The 18,115-nt window shown below is 39.6% G+C and overlaps 1 protein-coding gene across 3 annotated transcripts in view; it reads right to left on the reverse strand.

The window, feature by feature from the left end:
- CFAP210 (cilia and flagella associated protein 210) overlaps window positions 1–18,115 on the reverse strand; it is a 53,924-nt gene that overhangs the window by 12,073 nt on the left and 23,736 nt on the right. For all 3 annotated transcript variants that reach the window (XM_054476965.2, XM_054476963.2, XM_054476964.2), the window contains one exon: window positions 8,667–8,823. In XM_054476965.2, the coding sequence (XP_054332940.1) occupies window positions 8,667–8,823 (157 nt within the window). The remainder of the gene's footprint in view (window positions 1–8,666; window positions 8,824–18,115) is intronic.

Below are 18,115 nucleotides of genomic sequence, written 5' to 3' on the forward strand. Positions count from 1 at the left end.
AACCAATCAAACTATAAATCATGCATGACTTTAAAAGATAAGCTTTTCATACTATCATACTGGTCCTTAAAAAATAATAAAATAAATAAAAATGAGTAAAAAATAAAATAAGCTTTTCAGATAATTAAAAAATTTTACCTCTCATACAACCGTTCTTAAGGAAGCTACTCAAAGGTGTATTATAGCAAGATGAGGGAGTAAATCAAGAAAGAAAAAGACATAAGCTGCAGGAAATCAGAGATTTATCCCTAGAAAGTAATATTCTATGCACACATCACAGTTTTTAATGTTAATAAAGGTTAAAGACATAACATACACCCTTACAAAAAAGGTCAAAATGTAAAATTAAAACTTTAAACTCTTAAAAATTTTTTTAAAAGTTTGTGTTGGCTACCATTTGTACAACATATTTAAACATTTTCATTTTGTGGCAGCACATGAAAAAAGTGATAGAAAATAAAGTCATTGGGGGTTTTCAAATAGCAGAATTGGCAGTTTTGCCGTATAGGAGAAGCAAATAAATATTAGTTTCCCCAAAATTCACATTTGAAAATATTTAGACAAAAGTCACAGAATTTTTCTCAGTAGAGACCCCAATAATTAGCTGCTGTAGGTTACCTGTTTGAAAGGACAATATCTCTTTAGAGTATAACTTTACTAATTTGGGTATAGAGAAGAAGTCTTAGGAATAAGAACATGATCTTAAAGGAGGGAAGAGGAACAGAGGAAGACATAAAAGCAAGAAAAATGTCATGGTAATTGCAATCACTAAAAAACTGTATTCTCTGTCAGTGCAGAATACTGTCTTCTTTCTACAACAGGTGCTTATTCCCGAACAGTTATTGCAGCATGGATTTAATTTGCTTGGAGTTAGTCTGATCATTCAAATGTTTTATTGTGTACTGGAGAGCATTTAGAAGATATTTTACACTATTAGGAGGTTGGTCCTTAAGAACTCTGATACAGGCCAGTTGTGGTAGCTCACATCTATAATCCCAGAACCATGGGAGGCCAAGGCAGGAGAACTGCTTGACCTCAGGAGTTGGAGACCAGTCTAGGAAACACACCCCATCTCTATAAAAAATTTTAAAAAGTAGCCAGGCATAGTGGTATATGCCTAGTCCCATCTACTCAGAATGCTAAGGTGGGAGAATCACTTAAGCCTGGGAAGTCAAGGCTTCAGTGAGCTGTGATCATGCCACTGCACTCCAGCCTGGGCAACAGAGCAAGACCCTATCTCAAAAAATAAAATAAATAAAAAATCAGGAAGATATGTTACCTTTGTCTACCAGATTGGGCTTTAAAAAAAAGAACTTGGTACAACCTTTCATACCAAGTTTGGAGGTTTTGTCAAATGCTCCCACTGAATGTAGTTAATCATAGAGTCTTATGATACCTACTGTATTAGTCCATTCTCAAATTACTATAAAGAACTACCTGAAACTGGGTAATTTATGAAGAAAAGAGGTTTAAATAGGCTCACAGTTCCACAGGTTGTACAGGAAGCATGGCTGGGAGGCCTCAGGAAACTTAACAATCATGGCATAAGGCAAAGAGGAAGTAAGCATGTCTTCACATGATGGTAAGACAGAGAGAGTGTGAAGGGGGAAGTGCTACACACTTTTAAACAACAAAATCTCATGAGAGTTCACTCACAAGACAGCCTAGGAGGATGGTGTTAAACCATTAGAAACCACCCCCCATGATCTAATCACTTCCCATCAGGACCCACCTCCAACATTCGGGATCACAATTCAACAAGGGATTTGGGTGGCAACACAGAGCCAAACCATATCATTCTGCTCTTAACCCCTCACAAATCTCATGTCCCTCTCATATTTCAAAACCAATTATGCCTTCTCAACAGTCTCCAAAGTCTTAACTCATTCCAGCATTAACTCAAAAGTTCAAGTCCAAAGTGTCATCTGAGACAAGCAAGTCCTTCCCACCTATGAGGCCATAAAATAAAAAACAAGCTAGTTAATTTCAAGATACAATGGGGATTCAGGCATTGGGTAAATGCTCCTGTTCCAAAATGGAGAAATTGGCCAAAACAAAGGGGCTATAGGCCCCACGCAAGTCCAAAACCCAGCAGGGCAGTTATTAAATCTTAAAGTTCCTAAATAATCTTCTTTGACTCCATGTCTCATATCCAGGGCATGCTGATGCAAGAGGTGGGCTCCCATGGCCTTGGGCAGTTTCGCCCCTGTGTCTCTGCAGGATACAGCCCCCTCTGCTGCTTTCATGGACTTGTGTTGAGTGCCTGAGGCTTTTCCAGGCGTACGGTGCAAGATGTCAATGGATCTACCATTCTGGGGTCTGTAGGACAGTGGCTGACATGGTTTAGCTCTGTGTCCCCGCCCAAATCTTCTCTTGAATTGTACTTCCATAATTCCCACATGTTGTGGGAGAGATCCGGTGAGAGATAATTGAATCATGGGGGCAGTTTCCTCTATACTGTTCTCATGATAATGAGTAAGTATCATGAGATCTGATGGTTTTATAAAGAGGAGTTCTCCTGCACAAGCTCTCTCTGCCTGCTGCCATCCATGTAAGACATGACTTGCTCCTCCTTGCCTTCCACCATGATTGTGAGGCTTCCCCAGCCATGTGGAATTGTAAATCCAATTAAACCTCTTTCTTTTGTAAATTGTCCAGTCTCAGGTATGTCTTTATCAGCTGTGTGAAAATTGACTAATACAGTAAATTGGTACCAGCAGAGTGGGGCATTGCTGAAAAGATACTCAAAAATATGGAAGTGACTTCGGAACTGAGTAACAGGCAGAGGCTGAAACAGTTTGCAGGGCTCAGAAGAAGGCAAGAAAATGTGGGAAAGTTTGGAACTTCCTAGAGACGTGTTGAATGGCTCTGACCAAAAACCTGATAGCAAAATGGACAATAAGGTCCAGGGTGAGGTGGTCTCAGATGGAGATGAAGAACTTGTTGAGAACTGGAGCAAAGGTGAGTCTTGTTATGTTTTAGCAAAGAGACCAGTGGCATTTTGCCCCTGCCCTAGAGATATGTGGAACTTTGAATTTGAGAGAGATGATTTAGGGTATCTGGCAGGAAAAAATTCTAAGAAGCAAAGCATTCAAGGGGTGACTTGGGTGCTGTAAAAAGCATTCCTGCTCTAGATCTCTAAAGCAGGGACTAAAGGCTGCTAGTCTCTTTACTAAAGCATAGTAAGAGTGACCTTTACTCCATTTCCCAATAAGTTCCTCATCTGCATCTAATACCAACTTAGCCTGGACTTCATTGTCCATATCACTATCAGCATTTTGGTTACAACCATTCAACAAGTCTCTAGGAAGTTCTAAACTTTCTCACATCTTCCTGTCTTCTTCTGAGCTCCTGTTTCAACCTCTTTCTCTTACCCAGTTCCAAAGTCACTTCCATATTTTCAGGTATCTTTATAGCAATGCCCCACTCCCAGTACCAATTTTCTGTATTAGTCCATTCTCACACTGCTACAAAGAACTACCTGAGACTGGGTAATTTATAAAGAAAAGAGGTTTAATTGACTCACAGTTCCACAGGCTGTACAGAAAGCCTGGCTGGGGAGAGCTCAGGAAACTTACAATCATGGCAGAAGGCAAAGGGGAGGCAAGGCACATCTTCACATGGCAGCAGGAGAGAGAGTAAAGGGAAAAGTGATACACACTTTTAAACAACCAGATCTCATGCGAACTTACTATCATGAGAACAGCAAGGGGAAAATCCACCCCTATGATCCAATCACATCCCACCAGGTCCCTCCCTGAACACTGGGAATTACAATTCAACATGAGATTTGGGTGGGGACACAGAGCCAAACTATATCAACCTCTTAGCCATTTATATGTCTTCTTTCGAGAAATGTCTGTTCAGATCTTTGCCCATTTTTAAATCAGATTATTAGATTTTTTTTCCTATTGAGTTGTTTGAGCTCCTTATATATTCTGGTTATTAATCTCTTGTCAGATGGATAATTTGCAAATACTGTCTCCCATTCTGTGGGTTGTCTCTTCGCTGTTTTTTTTTCCTTTGTTGTGCAGAAGCTTTTTAACTTGATATGATCCCATTTGTCCCTTTTTGCTTTAGTTGCCTGTGCTTATAGGGTATTACTCAAGAAATCTTTGTCCAGTTCAATGTCCTAAAGAGTTTCTTCAAGGTTTTCTTCTAGTAGTTTCATAGTTTGAGGTCTTAGATTTAAGTCTTTAATCCACTTTGATTTTATTTTTAAATATATATATAGAGAGAGAGGTGTGGTCTTGCTATGTTGCCCAGGCTGGTCTCAAATTCCTGGCCTCCAGTGATCCTCCTGCCTTGGCCTCCCAAAGTGCTGGAATTACAGGTGTGACCCATTGTGCCTAGCCTAATTTGATTTTTGTATATGGTGAGAGATAGCGGTCTAGTTTCATTCTTTTGCATATGGATATCCAGTTTTCCCAGCACCATTTATTGAAGAGACTGTCTTTTCCCCTATGTATGTTCTTGGCACCTTTGTCAAAAATGAGTTCATTGTAGGGATTGAGCACAGTTGCTCACACTTGTATTCCAAGCACTTTGGGAGACAAAGGCAGACAGATCTCTTGAGGTAGGAATTTGAGACCAGCCATGGCCAACATGGTGAAACCCCATCTCTACTGAAAAATACAAAAATTAGCCAGGCATAGTGGTAGGTGCCTTAATCCCTGCTATTCAGGAGGCTGAGGCAGGAGAATCACCTGAACCTGGGAGGCAGAGGTTTCAGTAAGCCAAGATCACACCCCTGCACTCCAGCCTGGGCAACAGAGCAAGACTCCATCTCAAAAACAATTTTAAAATAAATAAAAATTTAAAAATAAGAAAATGAGTTCACTGTAGGTGTGTAAATTTATTTCTGGGCTCTGTATTCTGTTCCATTGGTCTATGTATCTTTTTTCATGCTGGTACCATGCTGTTTTGGTTACTATATCTCTGTAGTATAATTTGAAGTCAGGCAATGTGGTTTCTTCAGTTTCATTCTTTTGTTCAGGATAGCGTTAGCTATTCTGGGTCTTTTGTGGTTTCATATAAACTTTAGGATTGTTTTTTCTATTTCTGTGAAGAATGTCAGTTAGTATTTTGACAGGGATTGCATTGACTCTGTAGTTTGCTTTCAGTAGTATGGACATTTGAATAGTAGTGATTCTTCCAATCCATGATCATGGAATATCTTTCCATTTTTGTGTCTTCTTCAATTTCTTGCATCAGTATTTTATAGTTTTCATGGTAGAGATCTTTCACTTCTTTAAGTTAATTCCCAGGTATTTTATTTGTAGCTTTGTAAATGGGATTACTTTCTTGATTTCTTTTTCAGATTGTTTGCTGTTGGCATACAGAAATGTTACTGATTTTTATGTGTTGATTTTGTGTCCTGCAACTTTACTGAATTTGCTCATCAGTTCTAATACATTTTTGGCAGTCTTTAGGGCCTTCCAAATATAAGATCATATCATCTGCAAACAGGGATAAATTGACTTCTTTCTTTCTATTTTGGATGCCCTTTGTTTCATTCTCTTGTCTGATTGCTCTAGCTAGGACTTTCAGTACATTGTTGAATAACAGTGGTGACACTGAACATCCTTGTTGTATTCCAGATTATAGAGAAAAGGCTTTCAAATTTTCCCCATTCAGCATGGTTCTTAGCTGTGGGTCTGTCATATATGGCTTTAATTATGTTGAAGTATGTTCCTTCTATCCCGTTTTGTGAGGATTTTTATCATGAGACTGTTGAATTTTATCAAATGCTTTTTCAGCATCATTTGGTTTTGTCCTTCATTCTGTTTATATATCACATTGATTGATGTCCATATGTTGAACCATCCTTGCATCCCAGGGATAATTCCCACTTGGTCATGATGAATTATCCTTCTAATGTATTGTTGAATTAGTTTGCTAGTATTTTGCTGAGAATTTCTGCATCAACATTCATCAGAGACAATGGCCTGTAGTTTTCTTTCTTTGATGTGTCTTTGTCTGGTTTTGGTATCAGGGTAATACTGGCATCACAGAATGAGTGTGAAACTATTCCTTTTAAAAGTATGTTTTAAGTGTGAAAGTATTCCTCCTCTATTTCTCAGAATAGTCTGAGTAGGATTGGCATTAGTTCTTCTTTGGAGGTTTTGTAGAATACAGCAGTTGAAGCCATTGGGTCCCAGGCTTTTCTTTACTGGAAGACTTTTTATTATGGCTTCAATCTCATCCCTTGTTATTGGTCTGTTCAGGTTTTGGATTTCTTCATGGTTCAATCTTGATAGGTTGTATGTGTCTAGGAACTTACCCATGTATTCTTGATTGTCCAATTTATTGACATATAGTTGCTCATACTAGCCTCTAATGATCCTTTGAATTTCTGCAGCATCAGTTGTAATGTCTCATTTTTCATCTCTGAGTTTTTTTATTCAGGTCTTCTCCTTTTTTCTTAATCTGGCTAGAGGTTTGTAAATTTTGTTCATCTTTTTAAAAAAAGACAACTTTTCTGGCTGGGCACGCTGGCTCATGCCTGTAATCCTAGCACTTTGGGAGTCCAAGGCGAGTAGATCACAAGGTCAGGAGTTCAAGACCAGCCTGGCCAACATGGTGAAATCTCGTCTCTACTAAAAAAAATACAAAAATTAGCTGAGCGTGGTGGTGCATGCCTGTAATCCCAGCTACTGAGGAGGCTGAGGTAGAAGAATCGCTTGAACCCAGGAGGCAGAGGTTGCAGTGAGCTGAGATCACACCATTGCACTCCAACCTGGTTGACAAAGCAAGACTCTCTCTCAAAAAAAAAAAAAAAATCAACTTTTCATTTCACTGTTTTTTTTGTTTTGTTTTCTTTCCATTTCATTTATTTCTGCTCTGATCTTTATTATTAATTTTCTTCTACTAATTTTGCACTTGGTTTGTGTCTAGGGATTTTGGGTTTGGTTTGCTCTTGCTTTTCTAGTTCTTTAAGATGCCTCATTAGGTTGCTTATTTTATATCTATATATATATCTATATATACATATATATTTTTTCTTTGAGACAGAGTCTTGCTCTATTGCCCAGGCTGCAGTGCAGTGGCACGATCTTGACTCACTGCAACCTCCACTTCTGGGCTCAAGCAATCCTCCAGCCTCAGCCTCCTGAGTAGCTGGGGCCACAGGCGTGCACCACCATGCCTGGCTAATTTTTGTATTTTTTGTGGAGACAGGGTTTCATCATGTTGGCCAGGCTGGTCTCGAAATCCTGAGCTCAAAGAGATCTGCCTGCCTTAGCCTCCCAAAGTGCTAGGATTATAGGCATGAGCCACTACGCCTGGCCTGATGGTACATTATTAATCCTTATACAACTCAATGTTCTTCTATAATAGCTGAAATCATTCTGTATAGCAGGATTTGTCATCCTGAGTTCATCAAACCAGAGTGTGAAATGAAGAACTTCTGCAAACTCTTTAGCAGAAGCCTGTTCTTGCACTAGATGCTGGGTGGGAGAATATGGGGTACTTGTCAAGGCTCCCTGAAGACCTTTTAATGCTGCTTCTAACCGCTGAGACAATTCATAAAATTTCTTTAATTTGCCTCCCAGTGGAACAAATGCACCCCATGCCTTCTCTTGCAACTTCTCATCTGCTGGCTGCTGGATTACCTCTTGTATTTCATGGTCATCTCCTCTGTGTGACTGCAAGTCCTCCAAGATACCGTTTGCATCTTTCAATACTACATTCACCTAATTAATTATAAATTTCCTTCTCAGATTCTGTAGGCTGGGCATTTTCAGGCACTGCTCCTAATTCTATCCTTATCCTTTTATCCTCCTCTTGAACCTCCAAGCACTCTCAGCCCCTCTCCTCTGCCCTCCAGGGGCTGAGCTGCACAGATGGCTCCTTAGCAGTGCTAGGGAAAGCCCCAGGCCTGGAGCTAGGGAGCAGTGGCACTGGGACTAGGAGACCCTCCAAACATGCCCCTGTGGTGAATTGCGACAAAAATATTACCATTTGTGGAGCACATATTAATGGCACAACAGACACCAAACATAAATTACCCCATTCATTCCTCACAACTCTCAAGAAAATAAATTCATTGTTTTAAAATCTCATTTTCTCTTCTCTCTTTCTTGTTCATGCATGAGAGCACATGCACATAAAACCACAGCAAATATAGCTATCCCAAAAGTATGCACTCCCTTAGAAACCCAACTTAATAGCAACTTGTTTTCTACTCCACTTTTTTTTAAATATTAAAAGTTAGGCATTTTCAGGCACAGAAAGACAAATATATTATGTTCTCACTCATTATGTGCGAGCTAAAAAGTGATCTAGTGGAGGCAGGGACTAGAATGACAGTTATTCTATCAGAAGCTGGTAAGGATGTGGAGACACAGTGGGGATGTACAAACTTACAGTTAGATATAAGGAATAAGTTCTAGTGTTTGATAGCCTAGCTGGGGGACTATAGTTAACAACAATACATTGTACATTTCAAAATAACTAGAAGATTTGAAATGTTCCCAACACAAAGAAATGATAAATGTTCAAGGTGACAGATAACCTAAATTCCCTTACTTGATCATTACATAATGTATGCATGGGTCAAAATACCACACGTACTCCATAAACATGTACAAATATATTATGTATCAATTTTAAAAGTTGGGCATTTGACTTTGAACCTTTTTGGAACTTTTGCACTTTCAACTTACAAGAAACCGTCTCCTGCTTTCATGCATCTCTTCTCTTTTCTTTTCTAGTTTTTTTCTCATTTCAACTTCATATAATGCATTCTGTCGCTTTATTTCCTCAGCATCTTTTTCTTCATATTTTTTCCTTCTTTCCTCTTCTTCCTCATGTTCCTTTATTCTAAAGCAAAAACATAATTATAATTGAGAACAAAGCAGAAAAATAGGTTATATTTTTAAGAAATGAATCCAATTCCAACCTGGAATGAGTTGAAGCTGCAAGGAAGAATTTGTGAATTTCTTTGGGGGAAAAGAACAGACATTAAATAGCAGTGACTAAAACTAATCCAATCTTGGTTAACCTAGAATTGGCAATACTTTCCTTGCTTCAAAATTTATTTCATTACTCACCCAAGTAAGTGTTCTTTTCCTTTAGAAAGAACCAGTTAATGGGATGACAGTAAGAAGAAATGGTGACATTATTTTACAGAAAGGTTCCTAATCCCTAGTGCTTCCCAACTTCAGCCCTAGATGATGCTACATAAGCCATGGGCCTAGCCTCTCAAGGAATGCAGTTTGATGGAATGAAAGGAAGAAAGGTCTCCTTACTCAACTGGCCACTTGGGTTGTAATTCTTTCTGTAGCCAATACTGACTAGCTGATAATTTCTTCTGAGTGGTGAGCCTCCCTGGCTGTCTGTCAGAACATATGTGTGAGTTCCTCAGAGATCCCTGAGGGTCCTCCTCACTGCAGAGCCCTGATCTGAGTGATTTAGCTCCAGCTCCATCTCTTCAACTCACCCCTAAACCCCACCACCATCGCTACCAGGAGCTCCCACTCTAAGCAGTTTATTAAAGACTCCAGGTCTCAAAGGCCCTTCATCCAGCAGCCAAACCTCTGCATACTGGCAAGACCCCAAAAGTCCAAGTTGTCTCCTTGCCCATGGAAAACTCATGCATCCTTGCTAGCCAATCAACAATATACAGGCTTTCTCACTACTGTATCTGCCCTCTCTCTCTCTTTTTTTTTTTTTCCTGAAAAGGTAGGCATAGGGCAGGTCGACAATCCACCTAAATAGATGAATGTCTGAGGAATAAACCTTTCTTTCTTTAAAAAATTTTTTTTCTATAGAAATGGGGTCTTGCTATGTTGCCCAGGCTGGTCTCAAACTCCTGGCCTGAAGCAATCCTCCCGCCTAAGCCTCCCAAAGTGTTGGGATTACGGGCATGAGCCAATGTATCCAGCCAATCTTTCTTTCATATGCACCCAATCGAGAAAACATTTTTTACTGGAGTCCCCTCACTCAGGTTCAGGGAAGGGAAAATTCCCTTCCCCTATGCCATGGAGGATTGTACAGTTAAGTGAGCCAACAAGTTCACTTTGTTACTGTTAAGCCAATTCAGGACAGGAGATTCCTACTTGATTCATCTGTGCAGAATAATAAGCTTTAGATTCAGAGTCACTATCTTTAGGAGGAGGTAAGAAAAAGATCACTGTTGGCCAATGCTAAACCAGGTTTATGATTGCCCTAAAAATAATAAAAAACAAAACCAAGCTTCCAGAATTTTGTTAGAATTATTTAATATTTTATATCTACCAATCTCCTAGAAGCAAACTCAGAAGTCAACAATCAAGATTTGAAGAACATGGCTGGGCGTGGTGGCTCACGCCTGTAATCCCAGCACTTTGGGAGGCCAAGGTGGGCAGATCACCTGAGGTCAGGAGTTTGAGACCAGCCTGGCCAACATAATGAAACCCCATCTCTACTAAAAAAAAAAAAAAAAAAAAAAAAAAAAAAAAAATTAGCTGGATGTGGTGGTGCCCAACTGTAGACCCAGCTACTTGGGAGGCTGAGGCAGGAAATCACTTGAACCTGGGTGGCAGAGGTTGCAAAGAGCTGAGATCACGCCACTGCACTCTGGCCTGAGTGAGAGCGAGACCCTGTCTCAAAAAAAAAAAAAAAAAAGATTTGAAGAACATTGTAAAAAGAGATTTATCCAATTCTAAGACCAGAAGCTTTCAAAGTTTTTAAATTGCTACTTTAAGGGAAAACAACAAGATACTTTAAAATTTTTCAACTTTAGCATTTCTTAGCAAATCTGGAAATCACTAACATTATAACTATGCATCCATTGGATAATTCATCATTTCAGCAAAAAATTTACCTATTCTAAGAATAATAACAAAAATGTCTCTAATGTCAGTTAAAATGTAATATATTGCCAGTGACTTACATAATAATTTACAATAATTAAAAATTTAATTAGCTGTCAAAAGAGACTTTTTCCTTAGTTTGGGTAGTTTGAATAGACTTGTCATCTATATGCCATTAATTTGCCTTAATGCAAAGTTAACTTGTTGAAGTAAATTTGAGATCCTCTAGTTCAAGGAAGAAACACATAACATTCATACCATTACTTCCAACTCCCATTCCCAAAGCAGAGTCAGCAACCAGCACAAAACTCTTTCCTGCTGATTCTTGGTCCTTCTCAAACAATGCATTGGGCAGCCTCTACCAGGCAATCAGAGTTGAATATGTCAACGCCTTGCTCTCCTTGAGTCAGCTCCTTGCTATCCTTGATTCACATTCTGAAGTTTCCAAATCTGTACTTATCTAGCACAGATCTGATTCTTGGGCTTATATAGATGTTGTATAGTTCTCCTGTAAAAGCAAGAAAGACCACTACCCAAAATTTGATTCAGATGTCCAGACTGATGACACTATATCCCAAGAAAACTTGGTAGAAAGTATTACTCACATGAGGGACTCCTGGGAAGAGTTGGGCAGGCACAAGTAGGTCTTGATTGCTTTGGACAAAGCAGAGGGAAGTGGGACTGAGGAAAAGTTTCTGAGCAGGGGGGATTTAAATTAAGGACTTGTGCCAAAAGAGGAGGAGGAGAGTTCCAGGAGCTTTCTTAGCCTGTACAGATGTAGGCCTTCTTTTTTAGGAGGGTGAGGCCTAAAAAAGAAGTCAGTAGTCAAACATCCAAACTGAGTTCTCTCTCTCTATTACAACAGACAAGTTTCATTCTTTCATTTTTAAAAACTGTTTTTTGAGACAGGGTCTCATTCTGTCATCCAGGCTGGAGTGTAGTGGTGAAATCATAGCTCACAGCTCACTGCAACCTTATAGCTCACTGCAACCTCAAACTCCTGGGTTCAAGTGATCCTTCTGCCTCAGCCTCCCAAGCTGGAACTACAGGCATGCACCACCACACCCAGCTAATTCCAGCTATTTTTTTTTTTTTTTTTTTTTTAAGAGAGAGACAGAGTTGTTGTAGGGGAAGGATGGCTATCTGGGCTATTGGCATGAGGGTAAAATAATTTGCCAAGACAATTGTAGATAAAGAAAGGCAGATTTATTAGAAAAAGTATAAAAATACGTTGCCAGTGAGGCAATGGGCAGCCTGCAAGAGAGAGGCTGACTGCGAGGAAACAAGGCTTGCCGGAGATTTTATAGGATAGTGTTTATGCTGCATGCTGAGGAGGGCTTTGTGCAGTACTGATAACATCAGGGTTGCAGTGAGCTTACTTGTAGGTGGCTGGTGGTAGTTGAGCACAGGAAGATTGTGAATTATTTGTGCAGAAGGGCTGTGTGTCCTGAACCAGGAAGAAAGGCAGGCTTGTAGCTTATCTGCATCTTCTTTTGGCTTTTTCTTGCTCCCACCAGCCTGATTCCTTTTCCCTAATTAGGACTCCACAGGGGACTCACTATGTTATCCAGGATGGTCTTTGAACTCCTGGGCTCAAGTGATCCTCCCCACTTGACCTCCCAAACTGCTAGGATGATAGGCGTGAGCCACCATGCCCAGCCTACCTTGATTCTTATAGAGACAACCCACTAGGCATCATCACCTGGCTATTACACAGGTACTTTACCTTCTCTATGTCTAAAACCAAATTCATCATCCTCCTCTTCTAAACTGATCCTTTTGGTCTCTTTTCTTTATTTTGGTGAACAGTACCACCATCTTTTCAGTTACCTATGCTAGGGACTTAAGAATCATACCTAACTCTTCTCTAATCCTTAGACCTCTCATTCATTTACCTAGTATTTATTGAATTTCTACTACAATGATAAAACAGACATGGATCACTCAAGAAGCTCGAATTCTAGTGAGGGAGACAAGCAAAAACAAACAAATAAAGTACAGGCATACCTCAGAGATATTGTGGGCTTGGTTCCAAACTACTGCAGTAAAATGAATATCTCAATAAAGTAAGTCACTCAAATGTTTTGGTTTCCCATTGCATATAAAAGTTATGTTTACACTATACTGTAGTCTATTAAGTGTAGAATAGCATCATGTCTAAAAAATGTATGCACCTTAATTAAAAAATACTTTATTGCTAAAACATGCTAACAACCATCTCAGCCTTCAAGAAGTCAGAATCTTTCTGCTGGTAGAGGGTCTTGCCTTGACGTTGATGGGTGCTGACTGATCAGGGTGGTGGCTTTTGAAGGCTGAAGTGGCTGTGGCAATTTATTAAAATAAGACAATGAAGTTTGCCATATTCATTGACTCTTCACAGAAGATTTCTCTGTAGTATGTAATGCTGCTGGATGGCATTTAACCCACAGTAGGACTTCTTTCAAAATTAGAGTTAATCCTCTCAACCTGCTGCTGCTTTATCAACTAAGTTTATATAATATTCTAAATCCTTTGCTGCCATTTGAATGGTTTTCACAGCATCTTTACCTACAGTAGATTCCATCTCAAGAAACCACTTTCTTTGCTCATCCGTAAGAATCAGCTTCTCATCCATTCAAGTTTTATCATGAGATTGCAGCAATTCACTCACATCTTCAGGCTCCACTTCTAATTCTAGTTATCTTGCAATTGACACCACATCTGCAGTTACTTTCTCCACTGAAGTCTTGAACCCCTCAAAGTCATCCATGAAGGTTGGAATCAACTTCTTCCAAACTCTTATTAACGTTGATATTTTAACCTTCTCCCATGAATCACAAATTTTCTTTGTTTTTTGTTTTTTGTTTTTTTGAGATGGAGTTTCACTCTTGTTGCCCAGGCTGGAGTGCAATGGCGCAATCTCGGCTCACTGCAACCTCTGCCCCCCGGGTTCAAGAGATTCTCCTGCCTCAGCCTCCTGAGTAGCTGGGATTACAGGTGCCCGCCACCATGCCTGGCTAATTTTTGTATTTTTAGTAGAGACAGGGTTTCACCATGTTGGCCAGGCTGGTCTCGAACTCCTGACCTCAGGTGATCCAACCACCTCAGCCTCCCAAAGTGCTGGGATTACAGGCATGAGCCACTGCGCCTGGCCCAAATGTTCTTAATGGCAACTGGAATAGTGAATCCTTTCCAGAAGGTTTTCAATTTACTTTCCCCAGATCCATTAGAGGAATCATTATCTACGGCAGCTATAGTCTTATGAAATGCATTTCTTTAATAGTAAGACTTAAAAGTCTAAATTACTCCTTGATCCATGGGTTGCAGAATGGATGTTATGTTAACAGCCATGAAAACAACATTAATCTCTTGTATATCTCCATCAGAACTCTTATTACTGCTCATTGACAATGACCAGGTGCATTGTCAATGAGCAGTAATATTTTGAAAGGAATATTTTTTTCTGAGCAGCAGATGTCAATAGTGGGCTTAAAATATTCAGTAAGCCTTGCTGTAAACACATTGATGTCATCTTAGCTTTGTAGTTCCATTTCAGAGCCCAGGCAGAGAAGATTTAACATAATTCTTAAGGATCCTAGGATTTTTAGAATGGTAAATAAGCATTGGCTTCAACTTAAAGTCACCAGCTACATTAGCTGCTAACAAGGGCGTCAGTCTGCCCTTTGAAGCTTTAAAGCCAGGCATTGATTTCTCTTCTAGCTATGAAAGTCCTAGATGGCGTTTTCTTCCAATGTAAGACTGCTTCATCTACACTGGAAATCTGTTGTTTAGTGTGGTCACCTTCATCAATGATTTTAGCCAGATCTTCTGGATAACTTGCTGCAGCTTTTACATTAGCACTTGATGCTTCACCTTGTATATTTATGTTATGCAGGCAGCTTCTTTCCTCAAACCTCATGAACCAACTTCTGCTAGCTTCAAGTTTTTCTTCTGCAGTGTCCGTACCTCTCCAGCCATCACAGACTTGAAGAGAGTTAGGACCTCATTCTGGATTAGGCTTTGGCTTAAGGGAATGTCAGGGCTGGTTTGAGCTTCTATCCAAACCACTAGAATTTTCTCCATATCAGCAATAAGGCTTTTTGGCTCTCTTACCATTTGTGTGTTCACTAGAGGAGCACTTTTAATTTGCTTCAAGAACTTTTCCTTTGCATTCACAGCTTGGCTGTTTGGTGGAAGAGACTCAGCTTTCAGCCTATTTTGGCTTTTGACATGTCTTCCTCACTAAGTTTAATCATTTCTAGCCTTTGATTTCAAGTGAGAGACGTGCACCTCTTCCTTTCATTTGAATACTTAGAGGCCATTATAAGGTTATTAATTGGCCTGATTTCAATATTGTTGTGTCTCAGGGAAGAAGGAGGCCCAAGGAAAGAGAGAGAGATAGGAGAACAGTGCTTGGCAGAGCAGTCAGAACACACAAAATATTCCTCAATTAAGTTTCCCATCTTATATGGGTACAGTTCGTGGCATCCCAAAACATTACAATAGTAACATCAAAGATCACTGATCACAGATCACCATGATACAGTAATACTGAGGAATTTGAAATACTGCGAGAGTTACCAAAATGTGCCACAGAGACATAAAGTGACATGCTGTTGAACAAATGGTGCTGATAAATTCGCTCAATGCAGGGTTGCCACAAATCTTCGATTTGTAAAAAACACAATATCTGCAAAGTGCAATAAAGCAAAGCACAATCAAACAAGGTATGTCTATAAATAGACAATGTAATTACAAATTGTAGTGTTTTTTAAAAAATAAGAGACTAAGTAAAAGAGTAATAATTGAGGTACTTAGATCTAACTTTCACCAAAGTTGAACTCTAAGACAGGAAGGCCTCTCTGAGCTGGTAAGAGGTCCACAGATGAAGAATGGAAGGGTAAAATTCCAGACAGTAGAGAAAACATGAGGCAAGCAAGAGTTTGGTAGATGTTCGAGGCCCTGGAAGATCGGTATAATGGAGGCATCATAACTAAGAGGAAGGAATGGTAGGAGAGGAGGTTGCGAAGTAGGCAGGCCAGATCATACAGAGCCTTGGAGGGGATGTCAGATTTCCATTTTATTTTAAGTTGAATGGAAAGCCATTGAAGTGCTTAAGGTAGAATAATAATATGATCAATTTTCATCTTGATAAAATATCTCTGGATGATAAGTAAAGAAGAATTTGGCAAATAAATAATGTGAGGCCAATTAAGAGACTGATACAACAACCCATGTGAATATATGAGGGTGGCCTGGACTAGATGATGGCAGTAAATTCATGATTTGTTTTGGAGAAAAAAATCAACATGAATTGCTGAGAGATCTGATGTGGAAGATAAAGGAAAATGAGGAATCAAGGTGAATTCTTAGGTTTCTGGTTTGAAAAACTGGTTGGATAAAGATGCCGCTGGAGGAGGCTGAGCTTGCAGTGAGCCAAGATCGCACCACTGCACTCCAGTCTGGGCGACACAGCGAGACTCCGTCTTAAAAAAAAAAAAAAAAATGCCGCTGGAAATTAATAATTCTGTGTAGACATTTTAAGTTTGAGATACTATGAGACATTGAAATGGAGATACCATGGAAGCAGCTGGATATGTGAAGCTGGGGTTCAAAGGGATGGTCTAGACTAGAGTTATCAGATTTATGATGGCACTTACATCTGTAAAATGGATGAGATCACTTAAGCCCTCTTCTCTCTTTCTACTCTTTCCCTAAATAATCTTTATCTAGGGAAAAGTGATGCAAACTATCCTATGACCATTTTTTCTTTTTTTGTGTGTGAAGCTGATGGGATTAACAGACAGTATTTAGTGAGTTTTTTCTTAAGCAAAGTCTATGTGTCTGTTCCTAGAGAAAGCCTTACCTATACATAGAAGAAGACCTATACAGTGTCTATAGCTACGGTGTTGTTTCTTTTTAATAATTACGTATAAGATTCCTGGTCAAAATCCCTCTATTTTGGGATTTTGGTGTCACTGTGGTATCTTATTTGTCTTATCCCCATCACACTCACTGGGCTATGAGTCACACAAAGACTCTTATACTAGTCAAAGCCCCACAGTAGCATAGGATAGATTGTTTAGAAAGCATGTGAAAATTTTCACTTTCAGGCACAGGGCCAGCAGCTGTGCAATGTGTTTCAGTTTTCTATTGCTGAATAATTAATTATTCTAAAACTTAATAGCTTAAAACAATGAACACTTGTTATCTCATACCATTCCTGGGAGTCAGAAACCTGGGAGTGACTTAGTTGGATGGTTCTCAACTAATGTTGTAGTCAAGATGCCAGTTGAAGCAGTAGTCATCCAAGGGCTTAAATGAGCCTGGAGAATCCACTGTCACATATTTGGTGTCAGGATACCTCAGGTCCTTGCCACATGGACCTCTCCATTGATCTGCTTGAGTATCTTTACACCACAGCAGTTAGGTTCCCCAATGAGCAATCCATGGGAGACAGCAAGGAGGAAGCCACATTGACTTTAGTATCCTAAGCTTAGATGTCACACACCATTATTTCTGACACATTCTATTTCTTGGAAATGAGTTACTATGTATAGCCACACTTAAGAGGGAGATAAATTGGGCTCCATCCTCTGAAGGAAGGAGTATCAAAGAACGTGTGGAAATATTTTAAATCACCGCAAGGTAGCACTTGGTAATACAATTAATAGGGCATGCAAAAAGAGACTTGCCCCTTGGTATTCTGCAATTTCCATTTCTTTGTGATTAAAATAATTAAAATATGGTCTCTGCCCAAAGAAGACAGTCATTCCAAATTTTGGCAGCCCTTAAGGCACATGACCTACAAAAGACACCATGAGCTGATCCTAGCCTCTCTCTCCATCCTTATCTTTCACAATGCCCCCTTTGTCTTTTATACCACATCCATCTTGACTACTTGGAGTTCTCCAAATCCACCATATTCTATCCCACTCTGGGCCTTCACTTGTGCTTAAAATACCTCTACAGCCCACTTTTAGCATGGCTTATTACTATTCATTCTTTGAAATTAGGCGCAGGAATCAGTTTCTTCTGCAAAGCCTTCTCTAGACTGGGTCAGATACTCATTTTACATGCTTCCACACACCCTCTACACATATTTGCCAAAATATTTATCATTACATTCTAATTATTTGTTCCATTTCTGTACTCTCCACTCCAAGATTCTGAACTTCTTTTTTTTTTGAGATGGAGTTTAACTCTTGTTGCCCAGGCTGGAGTACAATGGCACGATCTTGGCTCACTGCAACCTTTGCCTCCCAGGTTCAAGCAATTCTCTTGCCTCAGCCTCCTGAGTAGCTGAGATTACAGGCATGCACCACCATGCTTGGCTAATT

This window comes from Pongo pygmaeus, chromosome 11 (assembly GCF_028885625.2).
Source record: "Pongo pygmaeus isolate AG05252 chromosome 11, NHGRI_mPonPyg2-v2.0_pri, whole genome shotgun sequence".
NCBI lineage: Eukaryota > Metazoa > Chordata > Mammalia > Primates > Hominidae > Pongo > Pongo pygmaeus.